The sequence below is a fragment of the Zalophus californianus genome, chromosome 14, assembly GCF_009762305.2.
Source record: "Zalophus californianus isolate mZalCal1 chromosome 14, mZalCal1.pri.v2, whole genome shotgun sequence".
Lineage (NCBI taxonomy): Eukaryota > Metazoa > Chordata > Mammalia > Carnivora > Otariidae > Zalophus > Zalophus californianus.
In genome coordinates this window covers 89,705,124-89,723,931 of record NC_045608.1, presented here as the reverse complement: position 1 = coordinate 89,723,931, position 18,808 = coordinate 89,705,124, and the positions used below count along the sequence as shown (strand labels likewise).

Genomic DNA, 18,808 nt, shown 5'->3' with positions numbered 1-18,808 from the left:
CCAGTGGTCCCGACCCCTGGAAGCCCAAGTTGGTGACAAGGGGAGAGAGGAATCTAGCAGAGGGGTGAATGCGGGGTGCGGGGGACAGAGCTGCAGCCGAGAGCAACCAGGGATTTGGCAGGGTGGGGTGGGAGGGGGCTCTGTAAAAAGGGAGTGCGGGGCACTGAGCGGCCACCCAGAGAAGGGGGGAGATCTTGTCTGAATTAGAGATGTGTTAACAGAGGAACCAGGAGTCTGAACGGGGGGAGTTTGAATCTACGCGGGTTCTGCGGATTTGGTTTAAGAGGGGGAACTAGTCTTCTTGGAAAAAAGGTGCAAAAAAAAAAAAAAAGGTGGAAAAAGTGTGGGGATGCGGCGGGCGGAGCAGGGCGAGCAGCTCGCGGACCCCGGGAGCGGCGTGCGGACACCCCCTTCCCGCGGCACCGCGGCGGGCGCGCAGGCTGTGGCCGGCGGACACTCCACCCTACCCCACCCCCCGGACGGGCCGGCGCGGGCCTTTCCCCCGCGCCCCCTCCCCCGCCGAGCCGGGCAGAGCCGCAGCGCCGCCGGGAGAGCGCCGGGCGCGGGCGGCGGGTCGGGGCGCGGGCGGCGGGGCATGGCGCGGAGCCGGCCCGGGCGGTGCGGGCGGCGCGGGCGGTGCGGGCGGCGCGGGCGGCGAGCGCTGCTGGCCTGCGCGGCGTGGACGGCGGGCTGGGTGCTGGCGGCAGCGCTGCTGCTCCGCGCGCACCCGGGCGTCCTCTCGGAGCGCTGCACCGACGAGAAGAGCCGCCGCATCCTGGCCGCGCTGGTAGGTCCCGCCGCTGCACTGTCCCGCGCCGCGCTCCCTGGGGGCCTGGGGTTGGTGGGAAACCCTCCGCGGGCCCCGGGAGCGGGGGAGTCGGGCGCGGTCGTGGCACCCGGGGGGCGGGGGTCCCGGCACGGTGAATGGAATGCCCGGTGCGTACAACCCGCCTCTGCCTGGGAGTCTGTGGGCGCGCGGAGGAGTCTCCCTCCTTTCGTCAAAATTGGTCCTTTGTCCCAAGATAGAGTTCCTGCCAAACGGCTCTCCTGCCGCCCCTGAGCCCGCCCTTGGAAAGTTCGCAGGTCTGCGCCGAGTCTCTCGACAGCCCCTCCGTGCCCGCATCCCGTGTGGGGCGGCCGGGCTCGGGGCGCTGGCGACGGCGCGGGCCGGTGTTGGGGCTCGGGGCGGGCGGGGACCACGCCTCTGCTTCTCGGGTTCTCTCGCTCAGCGGCCGTTCTATGATGCCAACCTGGGTGCATCTCGCCAAGCCCAACGCAGACGGCTGGTAGGGCCCCTGACTCTCTGCGCCCCAAAGCCGCGGCTCTCGCGGGCACGGTTTGTGGGACCCCAGGCAGAGTGCGCTCAGGGGAGCGGACCCCCGCAGACCCCTGTCCTGGGGTCAAGACAGCGGTCTCCGAACAGGCGTGGGCCTGAGTGGTCCTAGCTGGGCTGGGCAGGCTGCTGTGTGCACTGGGCCCCAGATGCTCATCCGTTCATTCCAAACGTTGGCGGCTCTCAGTCTCTCCGTTTGGTCCGGAAGATTATGGGGGTTAGGAAGACTTGGAAAGAGGTAGGAATCCCCTAAAGGAAAGCCGAAAAGGTGAAGACAGCGGGCAAAAACTGCCCCTTTGGTTTCTTACGTGGTGGTTATTCACTTCCTAAAACAGTGACCATCTAGCTGAGCATTTGCTGTGAAAGATGATCTATTTTCTATAAGAAATCTTCAAAAAACGCATGGGAAGTTTACAGTCCAATTGCTTACATATGGGCGGGGTTTTTGAGATTGTAGTTTTTCAAATTTTCATAGCCTAAAAGTTAAAAAAAAATTTAAGTGAGATTGGAAAAATTAAAGGACTGAAACATACAAACGCAAATCATATTCCTTAATTGAGTCTGATCTGGATTGATCACAATGTGAGACCCTCATCAACGATTCCCTCCATCCTCTCGGTCACGTATTATCAGTCATCTATATGGGCTGTTACACTGAAGTTCTATCAAGTTTTCTTTAACTTACAACTCATCAACTTTCTCAGTAACCCATATACAAATTCCTTCTACAAGGCTTATTTCACCTGTTTTGGGGGGACTGATTGACGAATTTTAATGAACAAAAAGAGGTTTTTTTCCAGGATGGAATACCTGTTTACAAAAATAACGCAATAATCTTTTTCATTAAAATAAAAATGCTGTTTTCACTTATTTATCTTTGGTTAAGTGGGAAAAGGACTAATGGACTTATGGCCTAATATAATTTAGGTAATTGCTAATCATAATTTTCCCAGCATGCCAGCTCATAAATTAAAAACAATTCTGGTTAGAGGTTCTACCAATATATCTCTAATGGCAGCCAGCTGGGGTTTTTAGTCTGACATGAAGCTGAAGATATGGGCTCTGCTTCTGAAGGCTCCCCATCTTGCCTACTGCCCAAAGAACAATTTGAAATACTGCCTTTGTCTGTCTTCCCGAAGGTCATCTGATGTTGTCTCAGTGAACTGATTTTTCGGGGAGCATCATCTGGGCGCCCTGTTCGAGGCCATTATTTCTCACCTGTGCTCAGGGCTTGCCTTTCTCTCCCTCTCTCCTTGCCTCCTCCCCTTCTACCTTCTCTGCTCTGAATTTGTGGGTGTTAGTCCCACCCAGCACCCTGGCTCCCTGTGCCCCAGGACACTCTGAACTCGAACGGGGCTTGAACAGCCCCGCGGTCTCCACAACCCAGACTCTGCTGGGACCTGGCTGCCACGCAGAGCCTGGCATGGTGGCCGCCCAGGACTCGGGCTGAATCGACCCTCTGTCTCTAGGGTCCCGGGCACTTTCAATTCATTCTGCCTGGCTTTTGTCCTTAATAAGAAAACTGGCTGTTATTTTTCTGACTGCTCTCCAGACCCTCATTAGCTTTCCCTTGGAACACCAAGCACAGAAGGAGTGCACTGCAGCTGAGCCAGAGGGAGCCCTCTCCCTCCCTGGCAGAGTCTGGGGAGTCCTGCACCCCTGCTGGGGTCCCAGGCCGCCAGTGTGGCAGGTGCCATTGCTGGCCTGTGGAGGGGTCTGTAGACAAAGGTGCAGAGCTCAGGGAGCTGGGAATCCAGCTGGCTGGCACCCTCAGGCGGCACCCCTCCTGCCCAGGGAGCTCAGTGCACTTCATGGCCCTGGACGGGGGGAGAGTTGGAAGAGCCAACTGGAATTGTTCCAAGGAGTTGAGCCCTGGGTCCTCTAGCTTTGGAGGTTTTTGAGTCAGACCGCTGTGCTCCTCTGGACCATGGCTTTTCAGCACATCTCATAATCAAGACATCTGTAAGCCCTCTTCAACTTCTCTGAGGTTTCTAGAGCCCTTCTTTTCTAGTGAGCTGTGTCCCGGGCTATCCCAGGCTGGTGAGTATCACCAAGCCTGGCTCCCCGTTCCACGGGCAGAGCACTGCACATGACAGCAGAGAGATACATGCTGTGGGCGCCCACTGTGCTTGCTGTGGGCAGGCCCTGGGCTAAGTAGCTTTCTGCGTATTAGTTCACTTCAGCCCTTCGATAACCTGTACTCCCCTCACTTCACAGATGGCAAAACTGAGCTCTGGGACGTAAAGTAACTTACCCTGATTCACGCACTCATTGCGTCCTAGAGACAGTATGGGACTCTGTGCAGTGTGATAGTAGAGACTCCATGACAATCAGTGGCTTCCCCGATAACGAAAGCCCTGAGTAACAACTGGATATTCTTCATCCTTCCGTAGCATATCATTTTCAAGGCATCTCAAAAATATTCCCACGGGCTCTGTTATTCAGAAGGCTTAACTCCCTTTTGGCTCTTTCGCTCTTGATGTGACTTAATTTAGTTGCCTACAGTAGAGATTGCTTTTTCATAGGGCAGGCTTAACTTTCTTTGCTGTGGTAGAAACCCATGGTCCCAGTGGGACTACAGCATCCAGGAAGATTTTATAGCAGGGAATGTCTCTGTTTTCCCGAGTGCTCTGGCCGTGTTTGTAATATGTATCTTCTGAGCCATCCAGGGGTCAAGAGAGGTTGCACAGTGGACGAGCTAAATGCTCTGAGATTCTGCAATGCACAGCCAACTGCTCAGGGAAGGAGTTCTATCGTGTGCTCTGTTGCTAACCACGTAGAGACTTCATGCTCCTTAAAAACAAAAACAAATACACAAAAGAAAACCCAGCCTTCAGGCATGACCTCTGAGACCCCATCAGCAGTTTCTCAGACTCAGTGGACAGGTTTTGTTTTTGCCTGAGAACCATGATCCGAGCTGGAGAGATTCTAAGCAACAACAGCTAAGACATTCCTACCAGAACTGAGAATTCTGGGAACATGCGTTTGTATGGATGCCCATAAGTCTAGAAACACAAATCCACTGTGAGTTTAAGTAATTAAAAAATGCCTGTCAATGGTAAGGAGACTTTGTTTACTTGGTTGTTTTTTTTTTTTTTCAGTTTATTTTAAAATGTGATACCTGTGGATTTTGTGTGTACTCACATTTGGGCACAGAAGTTTACCTGTGTTCATGCTGGCAGCACCCCCTCGTTTTCAGAGAAAAGTGACTTTAAACACTGAGCTCAAGTGAACAAACCACTTTTATTGAGTTAAAACATAGCTACTTCAGTAGGACATGCTGCTCATAAAATAATTTCACTATTTCCTCTCACATGATGGCAGTTTTTAATGAGCTCATAAACTTGTAAATTGCCCTTTAAGTTCACTCGTGTTTAAATGCTAGGTTAATTGTTCTCCGGGTTTAGGAGGCACAGACCTGAAAAAGGATTGTGCAGACTCACTTTAGCGCTGGTAGGCAGCAGAGCCCTGGCGCATGAATTTTACGGTCTCTGTAAGAGAGTACGGACCCGAAATGCCAAAAACACATCATCCTAAAGGATGATGATGAAGAGCAACTCTGTTATAACCACACTGTGCACACCCTGTTCTAGTGTCAACTATCTCCTAAGATGAACGAGGTGACGGGGGTACCATAAGTTAGGTCATAAACCCAAGACCTCCCCTATGGTAGCTGGAGGCCCTCTGGGGTCCTGGGCACCTCGCTCCACTCCCTGGCCTTTCTGATGCTCGACACTGCAGCCCCCAAAGCTGTCAGCCCTCCAGGAGGCACACTTCTACCCCAATGTGGTAAGCCTCAGGAAAACAGCCCCAAATAATGCTCCCCTCCAAAACTGATAGGCTCTATGCCAAATTCGATCATTATACCATTGTTCAAAATGTCTTGCAACTCCTGTTTGGAATGGCCGTCCAAATTTGCAGGGGCAAAATTGCATAGATTTTAATTCGATTTGAACTCGACTTCAACAATGCAGGGTAGTTTTGTAGAAAACACTGTGCTGTGGGGAGTCCGTAGGAGAGAGGATGTGCTAGTGAGTCTGGTGGATTGGGAGCTGGGCGCTGAGGACGGAGATGAAGCTTCCCAGGGGCAGCGGGGCTATCTCCCCGCCCCCTCCCCACCCGTGGAAGGTTGATCTGGCCCTTGCAGGGTAGAAGAATTTTTGTCTGGTGGAGACATGGCATCTTTTCATAGGACAGCCCGGTCTGTGACACACAGGTGCTTGCACTAACTTTGCTCTCCACGCCCCTGAATTGTATCTAGTTCTCTGAACACACTACTTTGCAACTCTGGCTCTTTGCACAGCTTATTTCCTGCAATGGAACTGCCCCCTCTCTCCTTCTCTGCTAGGCACACTGCAATTAGGCTTTCAAAATTGAGCTCAGGCACATCTCTCCGGGAAGAAGCCTCCCTCTCCACCCCCCACCCCCCCTACCCACCCCCGCCACAATGACCAGGGCTGGAGAGGGTGGGAGAGAAGTAGCATTCACTGAGACCATGGGTCTTCTGCACCTGTGACCTTGGTTGACCTTCACAGGGCTCCTGTGACACTGTATCAGCATCCCATGCTATAGACTTGGAAACAAGCCACCAGCTGGTCCGGGGCAGAGCCAGGAGGCAAACCCAGTCTGCCCCAGAGCCAAGCCTGGCAGTGTACCTATCCTGTACAGATCATCCTCTGCTCTCATTTATGAGTTTGGAAAGCAGCCACCTCTGTAATGTGAACTCCTGAGCCTGGTACCTGTAGTTGGATAGGGGCTCAGCTCACATGCAGCTGGGTGAAGTCAGGAGAGTGGCATTGTCGATCTGAAGGTGGCCTCGTGTGGCTGGAGCAGCAAGGCCTTGCCCATGGCCATCCCCAGTCGCAGAGGAGTGGAGCGGGCTTCTTGGCCCACAGGTGTCTCTCCTGGCCAGTGGCAGTTTTGGCCGCAGCTCGGGATGAAAGTAAAGGCCCTGGGCCTTCATAGTGGAAGCCCTCCACACTTGCCACCCAAAGCACGCTGGACTCTGTCGTCCTCCACCCTTCTCTCTGGCTTCTCCCAGAATTCTGAAGCTCTCAGCTCAGGACTCAGCCCTCCCACCAGACCGTTTCTGTCACCTGGTTTTCTTTTCCTGTTCTGTGCTTCATACAGAAGCACTTTTGATTCAATTCTAAATGTGACAACATTCCAAAGATGTTTATGGAATTGAATCAAATAATTTTGGGTATCAACTTAAAGGAATTTTGGGACTTTATAAGGACGTTTACTAAAGAAATGTGAAACTCTGTAAATACCAGATAGCGTAGGGGAAAAAACAGCAACAAGTAAAATGAATGGCCCACGTTATTTCCATCATGCATAACTTTTGCTCCTGGTTGTCTAGAACACTTCACCCTTTCATTCCCACCTCCCCTCTGAGAATATCCTGAGAGGTCTGGGGCAGCCCGAGTCAGTGGCTGTGACTTACAAGGGGTGACATGGAAGCGATTCTAAGCAGAGAGTGAGTGACTCAAAGGGTCCTGATCCTTTCAACACTCGTTTCTTGGCCCCAAGCCATGGAATTAAGAGGATGGCATTTTACCAGCGTGTGTTATGTTAAATTGCAAGATGAGCACAGCATCAAGTGTGTTTAACACAGTTGTCAACACAACGTCATCACGGGTGTCTGTTTTCCAAAGACAAAAAAGCAGCCAAGCTTGGCACCCCCAAGCTCTGGGGGCAGATTCATGACCAGGCACAGGTCTCCGTCACTTGCATTCTTGTGCTTGGCGAGTTTGACACACTCACTACCCAAGGTGGTATACTAAGATCGAAAGCCCACAAAGGAGAAATGGCTCCCAGGAGCCTCCTTCAGCAGAGAGCCCCAGGATCAGGTCAGATGACATGGCCTGGGTCTTTCAGGCTCTTGTCCAGCTACTGCCTGAAATGGTCCCGAAAATCCAGATACTTGTTTTAAGAACTGGGAATATTTCTTTTTAGTAAGCATTCGGGTAATGCGTGCTTTGAACAATTAAACTAGAGTATTTATAAAGGTCCACCATCCTTTATCTAACACTTTGGGGCGAGGCATGTTTTTGAAGTCACACTTTTTTGGGCATTAGAAAAATAATATGGATCGTATACCTTGTATTTTGCATATGAAGCAGAACCAGTAATGAAACCAATGAATAATTCTGCAGCACAATGTATGGAAATTCACACCAAGTCGAATACACTCAGACTATAATTAGCCGCACAACTCTTCAGTTGGGGTTTAGTACCAGGTGAGGCTCATTGAGTCACAAATGTTGTAGTTTTCAGAGCTTTTGGGATTTTGGAATTGTTCCTATATCCAGGCATTGGAAGTACATTGTCTGACTTTGAGCTGCTTGTAATGCAAAGCTGACCAGCATGAAAGGACCCGAGGCTCTGAAGAGCCTGTAATTACGTACCTGGCCGTTGTTGGAGGGCCAGTCTCTGATGCGCCTGTCTCCAGTCCTGCTGGCACGGCCAGCCACGGGGCCTCCTCTGACTCATCTTTCCTGAGGGTGCCCCTCCGAGCCCTGTCACCCTTCCAGACTTGCTGGCCTTAGAGGCGGCACCACTTGGTGTCACAGAAGCGGGCCGAGGGAACTGCTGGGAGGGTGGTCACTGTGGCTGGCCTGCACCAGGTGATGCTCGCTGGGGACCCCCCCTTCCGAGATCTGACTTAGCCATTCTTGGATGGTGGTGTTCAAAGCTCCCCAGAGCGACCTGCACGTGTGGCCAGCGGCGAGAACCTCTGGCCCGGACAGCCCTGTCTCTGACAGCTGACGGAACGGTCACCAGCGGGTGAAAGGCTTTTCCCAGCAGCACGTGGCTGGATGGGGGCGCGGTGGTGAGGGGGGGGGGAACCCGCGTCTCACCTCTGGTGTCCGGACTCTGAAGACCTGGGCCTGGGTGAATAATGTAATAAATACGAGACACTGTTTTAGCTCTTTCAGTGAATTACCCACTGACCCAAATAGCCTGCGTGGTTCACGTTTGTGAGGTTTCTCCCAACAGCTGATCAAAGCATCCGCGCGCAGGGACCCACTGGCCCCTTTCCCTGTCCCCGCCCAGCGACCGCAGGGCCGCTCCCGCCTTGTGACTGACTGTCCCCTTCCTTGCAGTGCCGGGAGTACGAGGGCGGGGTGCTGGTGGGAGACCTCTGTGAGGACCTGTGCGTGGGGGAGAAGCTGCTGTACCAGCGCTGTTTGTACTACGAGAGGGGCAAGAAGGTGCTGCAGGCCGACTGGCGTGGCCGGCCCATCATCCTCAAGTCCAAGGAGGAGGCCTTCTCCAGCTTCCAGCCGCTCGCTCTGCTGCAGGACGCGGCCGACGAGGGCAGCCAGGACTTCCCCGAGGCAGAGCTGCTCCTGCTGGTGGCCGGCGAGGTCAAGAACGCCCTGGGCCTGGAGCTGTCGGGCGGCAGCCTGGGGCCGCTGTGGCCGGGGAGGCGCGGCCCTCGCTGGCGGGGCCAGCTAGCCAGCCTGTGGTCCCTGCTGCAGCAGGAGGAGTTCGTCCTCTTCAGCCTGCTGCAGGACCTGAGCCGGCACGCCCTGCCCGTGCTGGGCTCCTGTGGCCACTTCTACGCGGTGGAGTACCTGGCCGCCGGCAGCCCCCGCCACCGGGCCCTCTTCCCCCTTGACGGGGCCACGGGGGCCCCCCGGGGCGGCCGGGGCCAGGCCAAGGCCGTCAGCGACATGGCGCTCAGCTTCCTGGACATGGTGAGCCATTTCGAGGACGACTTCTCTCACCGCCTCCACCTCTGCGACGTCAAGCCTGAAAACTTCGCCATCAGGAGTGACTTCACGGTGAGTGGCATGGGGAGGGCGTGCGTGTCATGGCGGGGGGCGGGGGCAGAGAATCTAGGAGAGGGTTTCTGAAATCTTGGAGGGCCACTGCAACCTTACGCAAGCTTCCAGCCTGGGCAAGCCGGACCTGCTGGAGCACCTCCTTTGGGGTGTGAATGAGAGAATTTGAGGAACACAGGCATCGGGCACCTCCCTGATGGGAGATGATAATGAAGGCACCCACAGCAGGTTTGTCCCCCCTCGTGGCTCTTCTGGTTTCTCCAAAGCATCTGAGCAGCTTCTTAGACCTAATTAGAAAGTCAGTGCCTGCTGAGTGCAGAAAACAATGCTCAGGAGACGAGGAGCCACAGCAGATGACAAAGAAGGGTGGCCTTGGGGGCTTTCGTGCCACGGCTAGTTGGAGGATGCTGTTTTCACACCGCCCATGCTGTGTGATAGTGTCAGGCTTTTCCTGATACTTCCTTCTTGGAGCGGTTCTAGTTAGTCTCCCCTCCATGGGTGAGACTTCTAGAGGGACAGCTAGAATTCTGGTGCCTTCTCCAGGGGAAAGCCCTGCCCACGCGGAGTGTCTGCCTCTGCGCCACTCTGTAGAGGGTAGATGAAGTCCGTCTCCCACTCCGGGCAATGCAGGTGTGCAAAGAATCAAACGTGCTGGAGAAGCAGCAAGAGGGACCTCGGTGTTTTATTGTAAGATAACCGCCTCCCGCTTCCCCCCAGCGAGGCTCAGCCCGAGCGTCAGATTAATGCTGTGGTGACCCGGGTGCCTGAACACAGGTGTCCTTCCCCTGTGCTGAGACAAGAGCTAGGACAGCTTGAGAACAAGTAGGTGTGGGCGTGGGGTGGGCAGTGGGAGGGGGCTGTGCCCTGGTGCTCCCCTCCCAGGCTGCACCAAGTCAGCTGGTACCTGAGTGCTGGCGAGTGAGGCCAACTTGACTTCGGCCACACCAGGGGGCTGCTCATTGAGGGTGCTGGCTCATGGCAGAAGGGTGCTCTTCCTCCTGGTTAAAAACATAAAGGGACAAAAAGAGGGCTCTCTTACTGCCAGCCAAGGACTTCCACGGCAGGTAGCATAGGAATGCCTGCTTAAAACAGCCTGAAATCTAGAAAACTAAGTGTGCCCCCATGTAAACCCCTTCTCCAGTCAAGCCTTTGTCACTGTGAGGAGCATTGTGGCAACTTGCCCAAACTACTTTGTCCTAATGCCTTCCTTGTCCCTGGCTGCCCCAGAGGGATTGATAAGCTGGGGGTGGCTCCAAGTGTGGAAGGGAAAGAGCTGAGAGGTTCCAGAAGGTTCTGGGAGGTTCCCGGAGGGTCTGCACTCTGGGTGGTGAGCTCTGGAGGCGTTCAGCTCCGTCTGCAATATCCTGAGCTCCACAAGACCTCTAGACATGGTCTGAGCTGTGAAGGGGAGGGACACCCCAGAACTCTGCCAGCATATTTTTTGGAGGTGAAATCCTGGCCAAGCTTCCCTGATTCATGAGCAGAAAGTTTATGTAATGGACGTGAAGGACCACCGTTCTCTTTCTCAGTGAAGTCCTGGGAAACCAGGCACCCCACGGCCCTGGGAAAGGAGGTGTGGCGCGTCCACTCACACCACTGGCTTTGGCGGTTATGGGGCCAGTGCTCATCTGACACCCGATTCTTCATCCAGCAAGTATTATGGAGTGTCAGCAAGCGGAACCCCACAGGGGCAGTAACACTTGAGGGAATTGCGACGCTATCTCGGCTGGGTTCCCAGGAAAGGCTGTAGGAAGGAGGGGGAGCTGACCAGTCTTCCCCGGGGAAAGGGAAACGTGGCACGTTGCTGGCTTGTGCACTGCACTAGAGTTGTGCCTTCCAGCATCTTGTGCATGATAGGCACGAAATATTTGTTCAATGAAATAATGGCTGCACTTTTTGACCTAGTCCCAGACTGTGCCCTGTGGACTATGGGCTGGGGCACACAGGCCCTTGCCTCTGCCTGCGCTCTTCTCTTCTCGAAGGAGAACGGGGAGGGAGGACGGGGGTCCCCCTTGGCTAACCCTGGCATTACTGACCTCCTTACAGACACTGAGTTTGTTAACTTTACCTATGATTTCACAACTTTAAATGAAACCCAGCGATGTCAGCATCACCAGAGAACTTGTTAGAAATTCCGATTTTCTGCCTTCCCCCCAAGACCTGCTGGGTCCGACACTCTGGGGGTGGGATGTGGTGACTTGCAGTCATTCCTTCTCTCCAGGGCCCCACTTATAGGTCCTGAGAATTCATCTAGTGGTTGCAAAGGAACAAATGGGAAACACCATTGCTTCCTACCTCCAAACCGTTGCTAACAAGTGCTCCTTTCAAACAGATGTGTGTCCTACTTGAGAGCCACACTGTTCAGTGGGGAATGAAACAATTCTCATCAACCCTTTCTAGTCTGATGCCGGGATGAAGTTTGATGAAGATGCGAGTTACGTCATTCCATGCAGGAAGAGTGTTGGGATTCTCCTGATACGATTAAAGAAGCTGTGTGCAGTTCTTTCTGTTGGCTTGGTTGCTGTTCTTATTTTAGGTGTGTGGAGTTAGGCTTACAAAAGCTGTAATCCATTCTGCACTATACACTAAGAATTAAAAAATAAATCTGGCTCTCCCTGGGAGCCGGATGAGAAGGGAACAATCGGAATGGGAGCGAGAAGTCACAAGGAGCTGAAAGTGTATGTAGGGGCCCAGGGGAGGCTGGGGAGATTGCCAAAAAGTATAGAAAGGAGGGAGGCCCTGTGGTCCTGATAATAAATTATGAAGACAATAGATTCATGAGCACAGCCTAATATATTTTCAGTGTATTAGCTAGGTTAAATAGCGAAATTAGCTATTTCTTTTGGCTAAATAATGAGACAGGAAAAATTGATTAAAATTGTAATATCTGTTTGCTGTGCCTGAATTAGTAATTAGGCAAAGCTCTTACGTAGGGAAAAGTTCCCTGTTCTTTATGTTCATTATTCTCCATATATTTTGAAAGAAACTATTTTCCCTCTTCTGTTTTACTGAATCATCCCCCAAGGAAGTTTACTGCCTCTGGCATCACCCCTGAGTGAACAACAAAAATCCAAACCAGGGAATGTAGCTTCTAACACTGTGAGTTGCAGAGGAAATGGACCCCAGCCAATGAGGCCTTGTTGAGATGCTACCAAAGGCAGAAGGAAGGGCTCGTGTTTGGAGGATGGCCTGTGAAGGCTTGTGAGATGCCACAGACTCCATCAAATTCATCAAGTCTTCCAAGAGCTTTTTTAATACCTTGAAGCTATGAACTGCTTGATTTGGGCAGACTCCAGGTTTTATCAAGTTTGAGATCATCTTTTTTTATTTTTTAAATTCAGGTGGTGGTGGAAAATCCTTATAATGTAGATGTTCTTCCTTTTTACTGGTTTGAAGCCTATTTGGTTTGAAGCCAAGAAGATAAATCTGAAATTCCAGGGGGTCAATCGTGGGCTCCTGCTGACGGCGACATTTAGTATTTGATGCTGTTGGATCAGGGTCCATATGCATCAGCCCTAATGCGAGAGGGTTGATGCTGCCTTTCACAACCACACGTCCATCCAAGCATCAGTAGGAAGCCAGTTGACTCGGGTCACAGCTTTGCCGTAAGTAGACAGCGTAGGTCCTGCCCACCCAATTACACCCTCATACCCATAGACCTGCCCCGGGAGTTCAGTTTCTTTGTTGTTGATATTCGTGGGGATAAATTATCTGGGTCTCACAGCATTTATAATGCTGGTCCTTAAAGGCCAGAGGCCAAAGTGATACAGCAATGGGAGGGGAATTCATTTATTTTTAAGACATTTCAGAGAATCTGCTTTTTTTTTTTAAGGTTTGTTTATTCATTTGAGAGAGAGAGAGAGAGAGAGAGTGCGTGGGGGGAAGGGCAGAGGGAGAGAGAATCCTCAAGCAGACTGTGCACTGAGTGTGGAGCCGGACCCAGGGCTCGATCCCAGGGTCTGAGGATCTAACTGACTGAGCCACCCAGGCACCCCTCAGAGATCCTACTTTTAAAGCTGAAAAAGTGTTTAAAGTTGAAAAATGATACTTCTAGTTATAGTTCCAAATCCTAGGCTTTCGCCATTGACAGCAAAAGTCCTTTTTGCAGTGAAAGCCTCGCAATATGGTCAATGCCTGGTGCTTGTGTGAATAAAGCAGGCGCCGCCCCAGCTCAGCCTGGCTCCTCTTTCTGGCAGGCAGAGTTCTGTGATCCCACAACCAGCAGGCGCCTGCACTGCAAACAGGGAACGGAGGTGCCCTGGCTGCCAGGTCACTGAGCCCCGGCATCCTTTGATGGCCATGTGCTGTGTTGGTTACAGGTGGTGGCCATTGATGTGGACATGGCCTTTTTTGAACCTAAAATGAGGGAAATTCTCGAGCAGAACTGCACGGGAGATGAAGACTGCAATTTCTTCGACTGTTTCTCAAAGTGTGACTTGCGCGTCAACAAGTGTGGAGCAGAAAGAGTCAACAGCAACCTGCAGGTAGGCGGCTGCCGCCGCGTGGGCTGAGGGACATTGTTCTCTGGGGCCGCCACTGCCCTCTGCACGGTGCACCCGCTCATGTGGCCCAGGTCACCCCTTCCATGCCACCTGGGCTCGATGTGCTCAGTGGGGACAGGTACAGTGAGAGGCAGTGTCGTCTGGCCCATGGGGCTGTTGGCCAAATGACCCCATGGGGGTCTCCTGGATGGAGCGGCCAGCAGACGCCATTGCTGGGCTCCCCATCGCTTCCTAACGTATTCCTTTTCTAACTTAAAATTTTACTCGAAAGAAAAAAAATCCCTGCCCCAACTGGCAGAGCAAAGGAATAGAATTTTTTTTTTTTTTTAAATTTCAGAGCTAGATGTAACGACAGGTAGCTCTCGGGCAGCAGAAGGTAGCTGGGGTATGCATGAATGGTGCCGGTCAGCTGGGTAGCTCCTGTTTCACTCCTGACTAAACTGAATTCCAGAGGGCTCAAGTATTTACTCAAAAAAAAAAAAAAAAAGGATCCTAAGTGTACCAGAGAAAAACTGGGAGAGTTTAAAATACTACCTGAGAGTAAGGAAGGCCTTTCTGAGTATGGAACACAGCTCAGAGGCCATAGGAAGAACATGTGACAGATTTCACTATCTTGAAAAAATCCATATAGTGGAAACAAAACAAAACAAAATCCCCCCCAAATAAGAGCAAAATTTAACAGTTAAATGAGAAAATGGGCAAACTTTGCAAATGCTGGTACAGATCAAGAGAGCAGGAGACAAAGGCGGTCCTCATGCACCAGCTGCTGCCAAGGTTCAGAGAGTGTCCCCCGGGATTGTCCTTCCCCACTGGAGCTTCTTTGCCGTGGCTACTCCAAGTGTCAGGGGCAGCATCCAGGGATGGGTCAGTGGGAGCCGGGGCACACGTGAAGCCCGGTCTCCAGCCTCAGTAAGGGACACCGGAAGATTTCCTTCTCCCTCAGGTCCATGGAGGCGTGGTTCCCAGGAACGCACCTCAATAAATCCTTGCCTGCAAACCTCCCTCTTAGAGTCCGCTCTCCAGGGAGCCAACCAAAGCGAGGGGATGTCCTTACGATATAAAGAGTATCTGCGAATTAATATGAAAAAGGCCAACAATCTGATGGAAATGTGAACAAAGGATATCAACTTGATGATTCACTGGAAAGGAAGCACAAATAACGTTCACCCTGACTGCTAAGAGCAATGCAAATTAAACCATCAGTTGGCAAAAATGAAAGACAACACACGTCTTGGTGGAGCAGTCGGGGAGACAAGCGTTCTCATCATACATTGCTGTGAGAGTGTATCTCAGGACAACTTTCATGGGGTCGATTGGGCAATAGATACTAAAACAAAAAATGCACATACCTCTAGGCCCAGAAATTTCTAGTCTAGAAATTTAGTCACATGCGCAAAGTGAAAATGATAAACATGAAAGATATTTCTTGCAGCATTGCTCATAATAGCAAAAGTTAGGATAATCCTCAATTGCCACCAATAGGGAATAGTTAAATAATCGATGATCTACCCACACATTTGAGGTGCAGCCATGAAAGCAACAGGAAATCCTTGTAAGAATCGACATGGGAGGCTTTCTCTGGTATTTGGTTAAATGGGAATGGAAGCTGAAGAACAGTGTGCAAAAGACTGCCTTTTGTGCAAAGTGGAAGGGAAAGGAGATGCATGTATAGGCTTGTGTACTCTGTCTAGAAGGACATTCAAGGAAGGGATGGCCTCCCAGAGCCAGGAGTAGAGTGTCTGATGGTCAGGAGCAGCATGGAGACCTAGGACTTATGTATGGTCTGTCCTTGGGGACATTGGACAGTTTTGCACATGGATTATCAATTCAAAACAGAACTAAGTTCATTTGTTTTTAAAAAGAATCCTCGCCCTTGCAGGGAGGGGGAGACAGAAGTTAGTTGCTTATCTTCTATGAAAAGTAGCTTTACAACACTGAGGCCTCTGTTCAGTGAGCCCAAGACAGTGCAACACAGAAAAGTAAAGCCCATTAATTACGCAGCTCTGGGAGCAGCCCTCCTGGCAGGCGGGACCTGGGAAAGCTGTGGGAACAGGCTGTGCCTTTAGGTGGAGGATTTAAGGAGATCTGCAGATTCGGGGGAATTTCGTACCCTGTTAGTCTAGGCTTCGAGATGATGGCTTAATTTTTCACTACTGCTCCTGAAATAAAAGGGTTCAAAGTCCCTTCCAGAACAGTCTTTTCTCCAGGTGTCTCAACATGCAATCATGTTTGCGGACGACTTCTCCCCACACGTCACCGGACCCTCATGACAACCCTGTCCGGTGGTCATCGCGAGTTATGGTGACCCCCACTGATGGCCGAGCAAGTCCTCAGCGACGTGGTGACTCGGCTGAGGGGCCACTCCTTCGGCAGTGGCTGCCCAGTGCTCTCTGCTCCCCTCTCTCTTCGGAGGGTTTTCAGTGACCGGGGCCCTCCCCGTCTGCTGCGGGGCTGGACGCGGGACTCCATTCCTGGTGCTGAGTGGTTCAGGTTCTGGGAGGGAAGGCACCTTTGGGACCAGAGCATCCCTGGCACCGGGGGTTTGCAGCCCTGCACTAACCGCCCCGTCTGCCGTCCCTCAGGTCATCTGTGACAAGATATTCCGCCACTGGTTCTCCTCGAGTCTCTGGAGCTCGGCCTTATCCTTCCCGCTGCAGCGGCAGTTGCGGGAGGCGGTGCAGGAATGCGCGGACCCCGGGCGCACCGCGCGCAGCCCCCCGAGAGCAGCCCCTGACGTGTTCTGGAAGCTTCGGCGCCTCCTCCGAGAGACGCAGAGGAAACTGCAGGAGGCAGAGAAGTAGCCACCGCTGTGGCCTTGGGTGGGTTCCCTCTGGCTGGTTGTAGGGAGGAGACATTCCTCTGGGCCAGCGACCGCCCCCGCAGGTGTCCCTGTGCTCTTCTGCGGAGCGAGTCGCTAATGCTCTGTGGGCTCAGAGCGTTTCTCTTTTGCAGCCTCTCAGTCAGGAAACAGCGCAGACCCAAGGAGCCATTGCTCTGAGGAGCGTGCTGGCGCTCAGGGCAGGAGAGTTCCAGCGGGCCTCCCTGCCCACGTGACCGCCTTTCTAAACGTGTGCGTGAGTGTGTGCACACGAGCAAGTGTCGGTGTTTGCACAGGTGCACTTGCACGAGTGTGAGTGCGGGTGTGAGTGAGTTGTACCGGCATGTGCATGCCTCCGTGAGTGTGAGCAGGTGAGTGTGTGCGGCTCTGGGGTAAGGGAAGGTGGTTTCCCCAGCGTGCCTTTCTGGGTCAGCTTGCCTGGCTGGAATTTGGAATTACATACAATAAAAAAAACAAAAGTTGCATCTTTAGGAAACATAATTTGTAAGGAGAGGATGTGTAAGGACAGCAGATGGCAGTTTTCGTTTTGAGGAGCACATCGATTTTATGGGTTGTGTTTTAGGGAGCACTTTACCGCTTAGCTCAGCGCATCTGCCTTCTTGCCCCAGAGAATTTGAAACAGCTCAAGTGCCAGATGTGGCATTGACTTCGGGCAGGGTCAGAGGCCAGCACCTTGCTGTCCCCGAGTACGGAGCCCTGGGCAGCACGCCGGGGTGGGAGATGCCAACAGCAGAGCCCCAGGGAAGCTCCTTGCGGTCCCTCCCCGGCAGGCGGATGCGGCCCCGGGGAGCCAGCCAGGCGCCACTGGGAGGGAACTCGGTTCTACTGCACACCCCGGGGTGCAGCAGGTGCACCACAGGTAACCAGCTGGTCTCCCTAAAGGTAAATCCAGAAAGACGCTAGGAGAGGAAAAGGAAATTGTTGATGGCTTACAAATTAAAGAAGACGAAGTGATCTGAAGTTTAAAAAAAAAATCACAGATTGACAAATTCCAAGCAATTTCTCTTTTCCTCACTCAGTCCCTTCCCGGTGCAGACAAAGGGGAATTGTGTACTTGTGTTCATTTGGATGCATTTCTCCAGGCCCTGCCTGGGACTCTCATCTGGGCTCACTCAGACGTCTACGAGGGAGAGAAAATCGAAGGCCCCGCCAGCTCTGGGTTCTGTGACTCCCGAGCACTCCTGTTTGAGGGCTCACGGTCACCTGCAGTCCTACCCTCACCTGTCACTACGGGCAGAGTTTCCCAGGGGCCCTCTAATCATGTATATGAACGATTCGCTCTGCATTTGGAGTCTTGGGCAGGAAGAAAAAGCCACAGCAATCACTTCTGTGGCAGAAGGTACATTGAAACTAGTTTGATGCACAGCCCTTGGACTAGTAGATTCTACAGGAAAAGAGAATTGGCTCCTGTCCACTGAGTGGAGATTCTTGTGTCTCCAGGGCTGTGCTCTGTGCAGTGGTTTTCTGCGGGGGAGGGGGTCCCTTGGAGCCCCGTGAACCCACTGGTCAGCTTCTGTCTGGAGCGAGGTTTCCATGAAATTGTGTGTAAAACGAAGGGCCAGCGAGTGAGGGAGGGGCAGGGCTCTGCAGTCTGTGTCCCTACAACTGTTGGCTTTCGCAGTGGGACAGCAGAGGGTCTCTGGCGGGCTGGCCCTGGGACTCCAGGCCTTCAGTAGCCTTGGCTCTGAGCCAACTGGCTGGGGGCAAAGCTGGTTTGGGAAAGGGAAAATGCTCCTTTTCATTTAGACCAAAATGGAAGCAAATGTTTTTGTTTATCATGGAGACGATGCAACATGTAATTACCCAACACAGTGGTGCTCTTATTGATGAAAAGGAGCAGTTTTATCCCTTTCCCCTGTGTTTGACCACCCTGTCTGTCTCTCTCTGTCTCACACACACACATACACATACGCACACACGCGTGCACACACACACAGGAACACCCCTTTCCCATCCCACCCGGAGAATTCCATGGAACGGCAGAGACTCCTAAACTATCTGTGGTGGTTTTAGTTTTTTAAACAATTTCAAACCCTTGCAAAACCATGCTTTTATATAATACAATCAACAAACACTGCTGTGTCAGCATTTAATATTTTTAATGTGACAAGTGAGATCGTCTCTTGCTGATCTGATCGAGCAGAGTAGAGAAAACTCTCCTGAGCTGTGTGCTCAGAGAAGGAAGTCCAGCAGGTTCAGGTTCCTCCTTTTTCAGTTTCCCCAAATTAATGCAAGTGGTGCTTCATTCATCTCTAGTCCCGCATCACAAGCCGGTTTTTACCATGTATCTTGATAAATCATGGTTAAAATTATCTTTTAATCAAGTGATTCCATATTGTAT

The 18,808-nt window shown here is 52.2% G+C and overlaps 1 protein-coding gene across 1 annotated transcript; it reads left to right on the top strand.

Annotated features, from left to right (window-relative positions):
- The first annotated feature begins 349 nt into the window (after window positions 1-349).
- Window positions 350-16,900, top strand: DIPK1C (divergent protein kinase domain 1C). The gene is made up of 4 exons (XM_027575387.2): window positions 350-787; window positions 8,443-9,126; window positions 13,446-13,610; window positions 16,211-16,900. Exons 1-4 carry the CDS (start codon window positions 350-352, stop codon window positions 16,427-16,429), a joined length of 1,506 nt encoding a protein of 501 aa, XP_027431188.2. The 3' UTR covers window positions 16,430-16,900.
- Window positions 16,901-18,808: the final 1,908 nt, after the last annotated feature.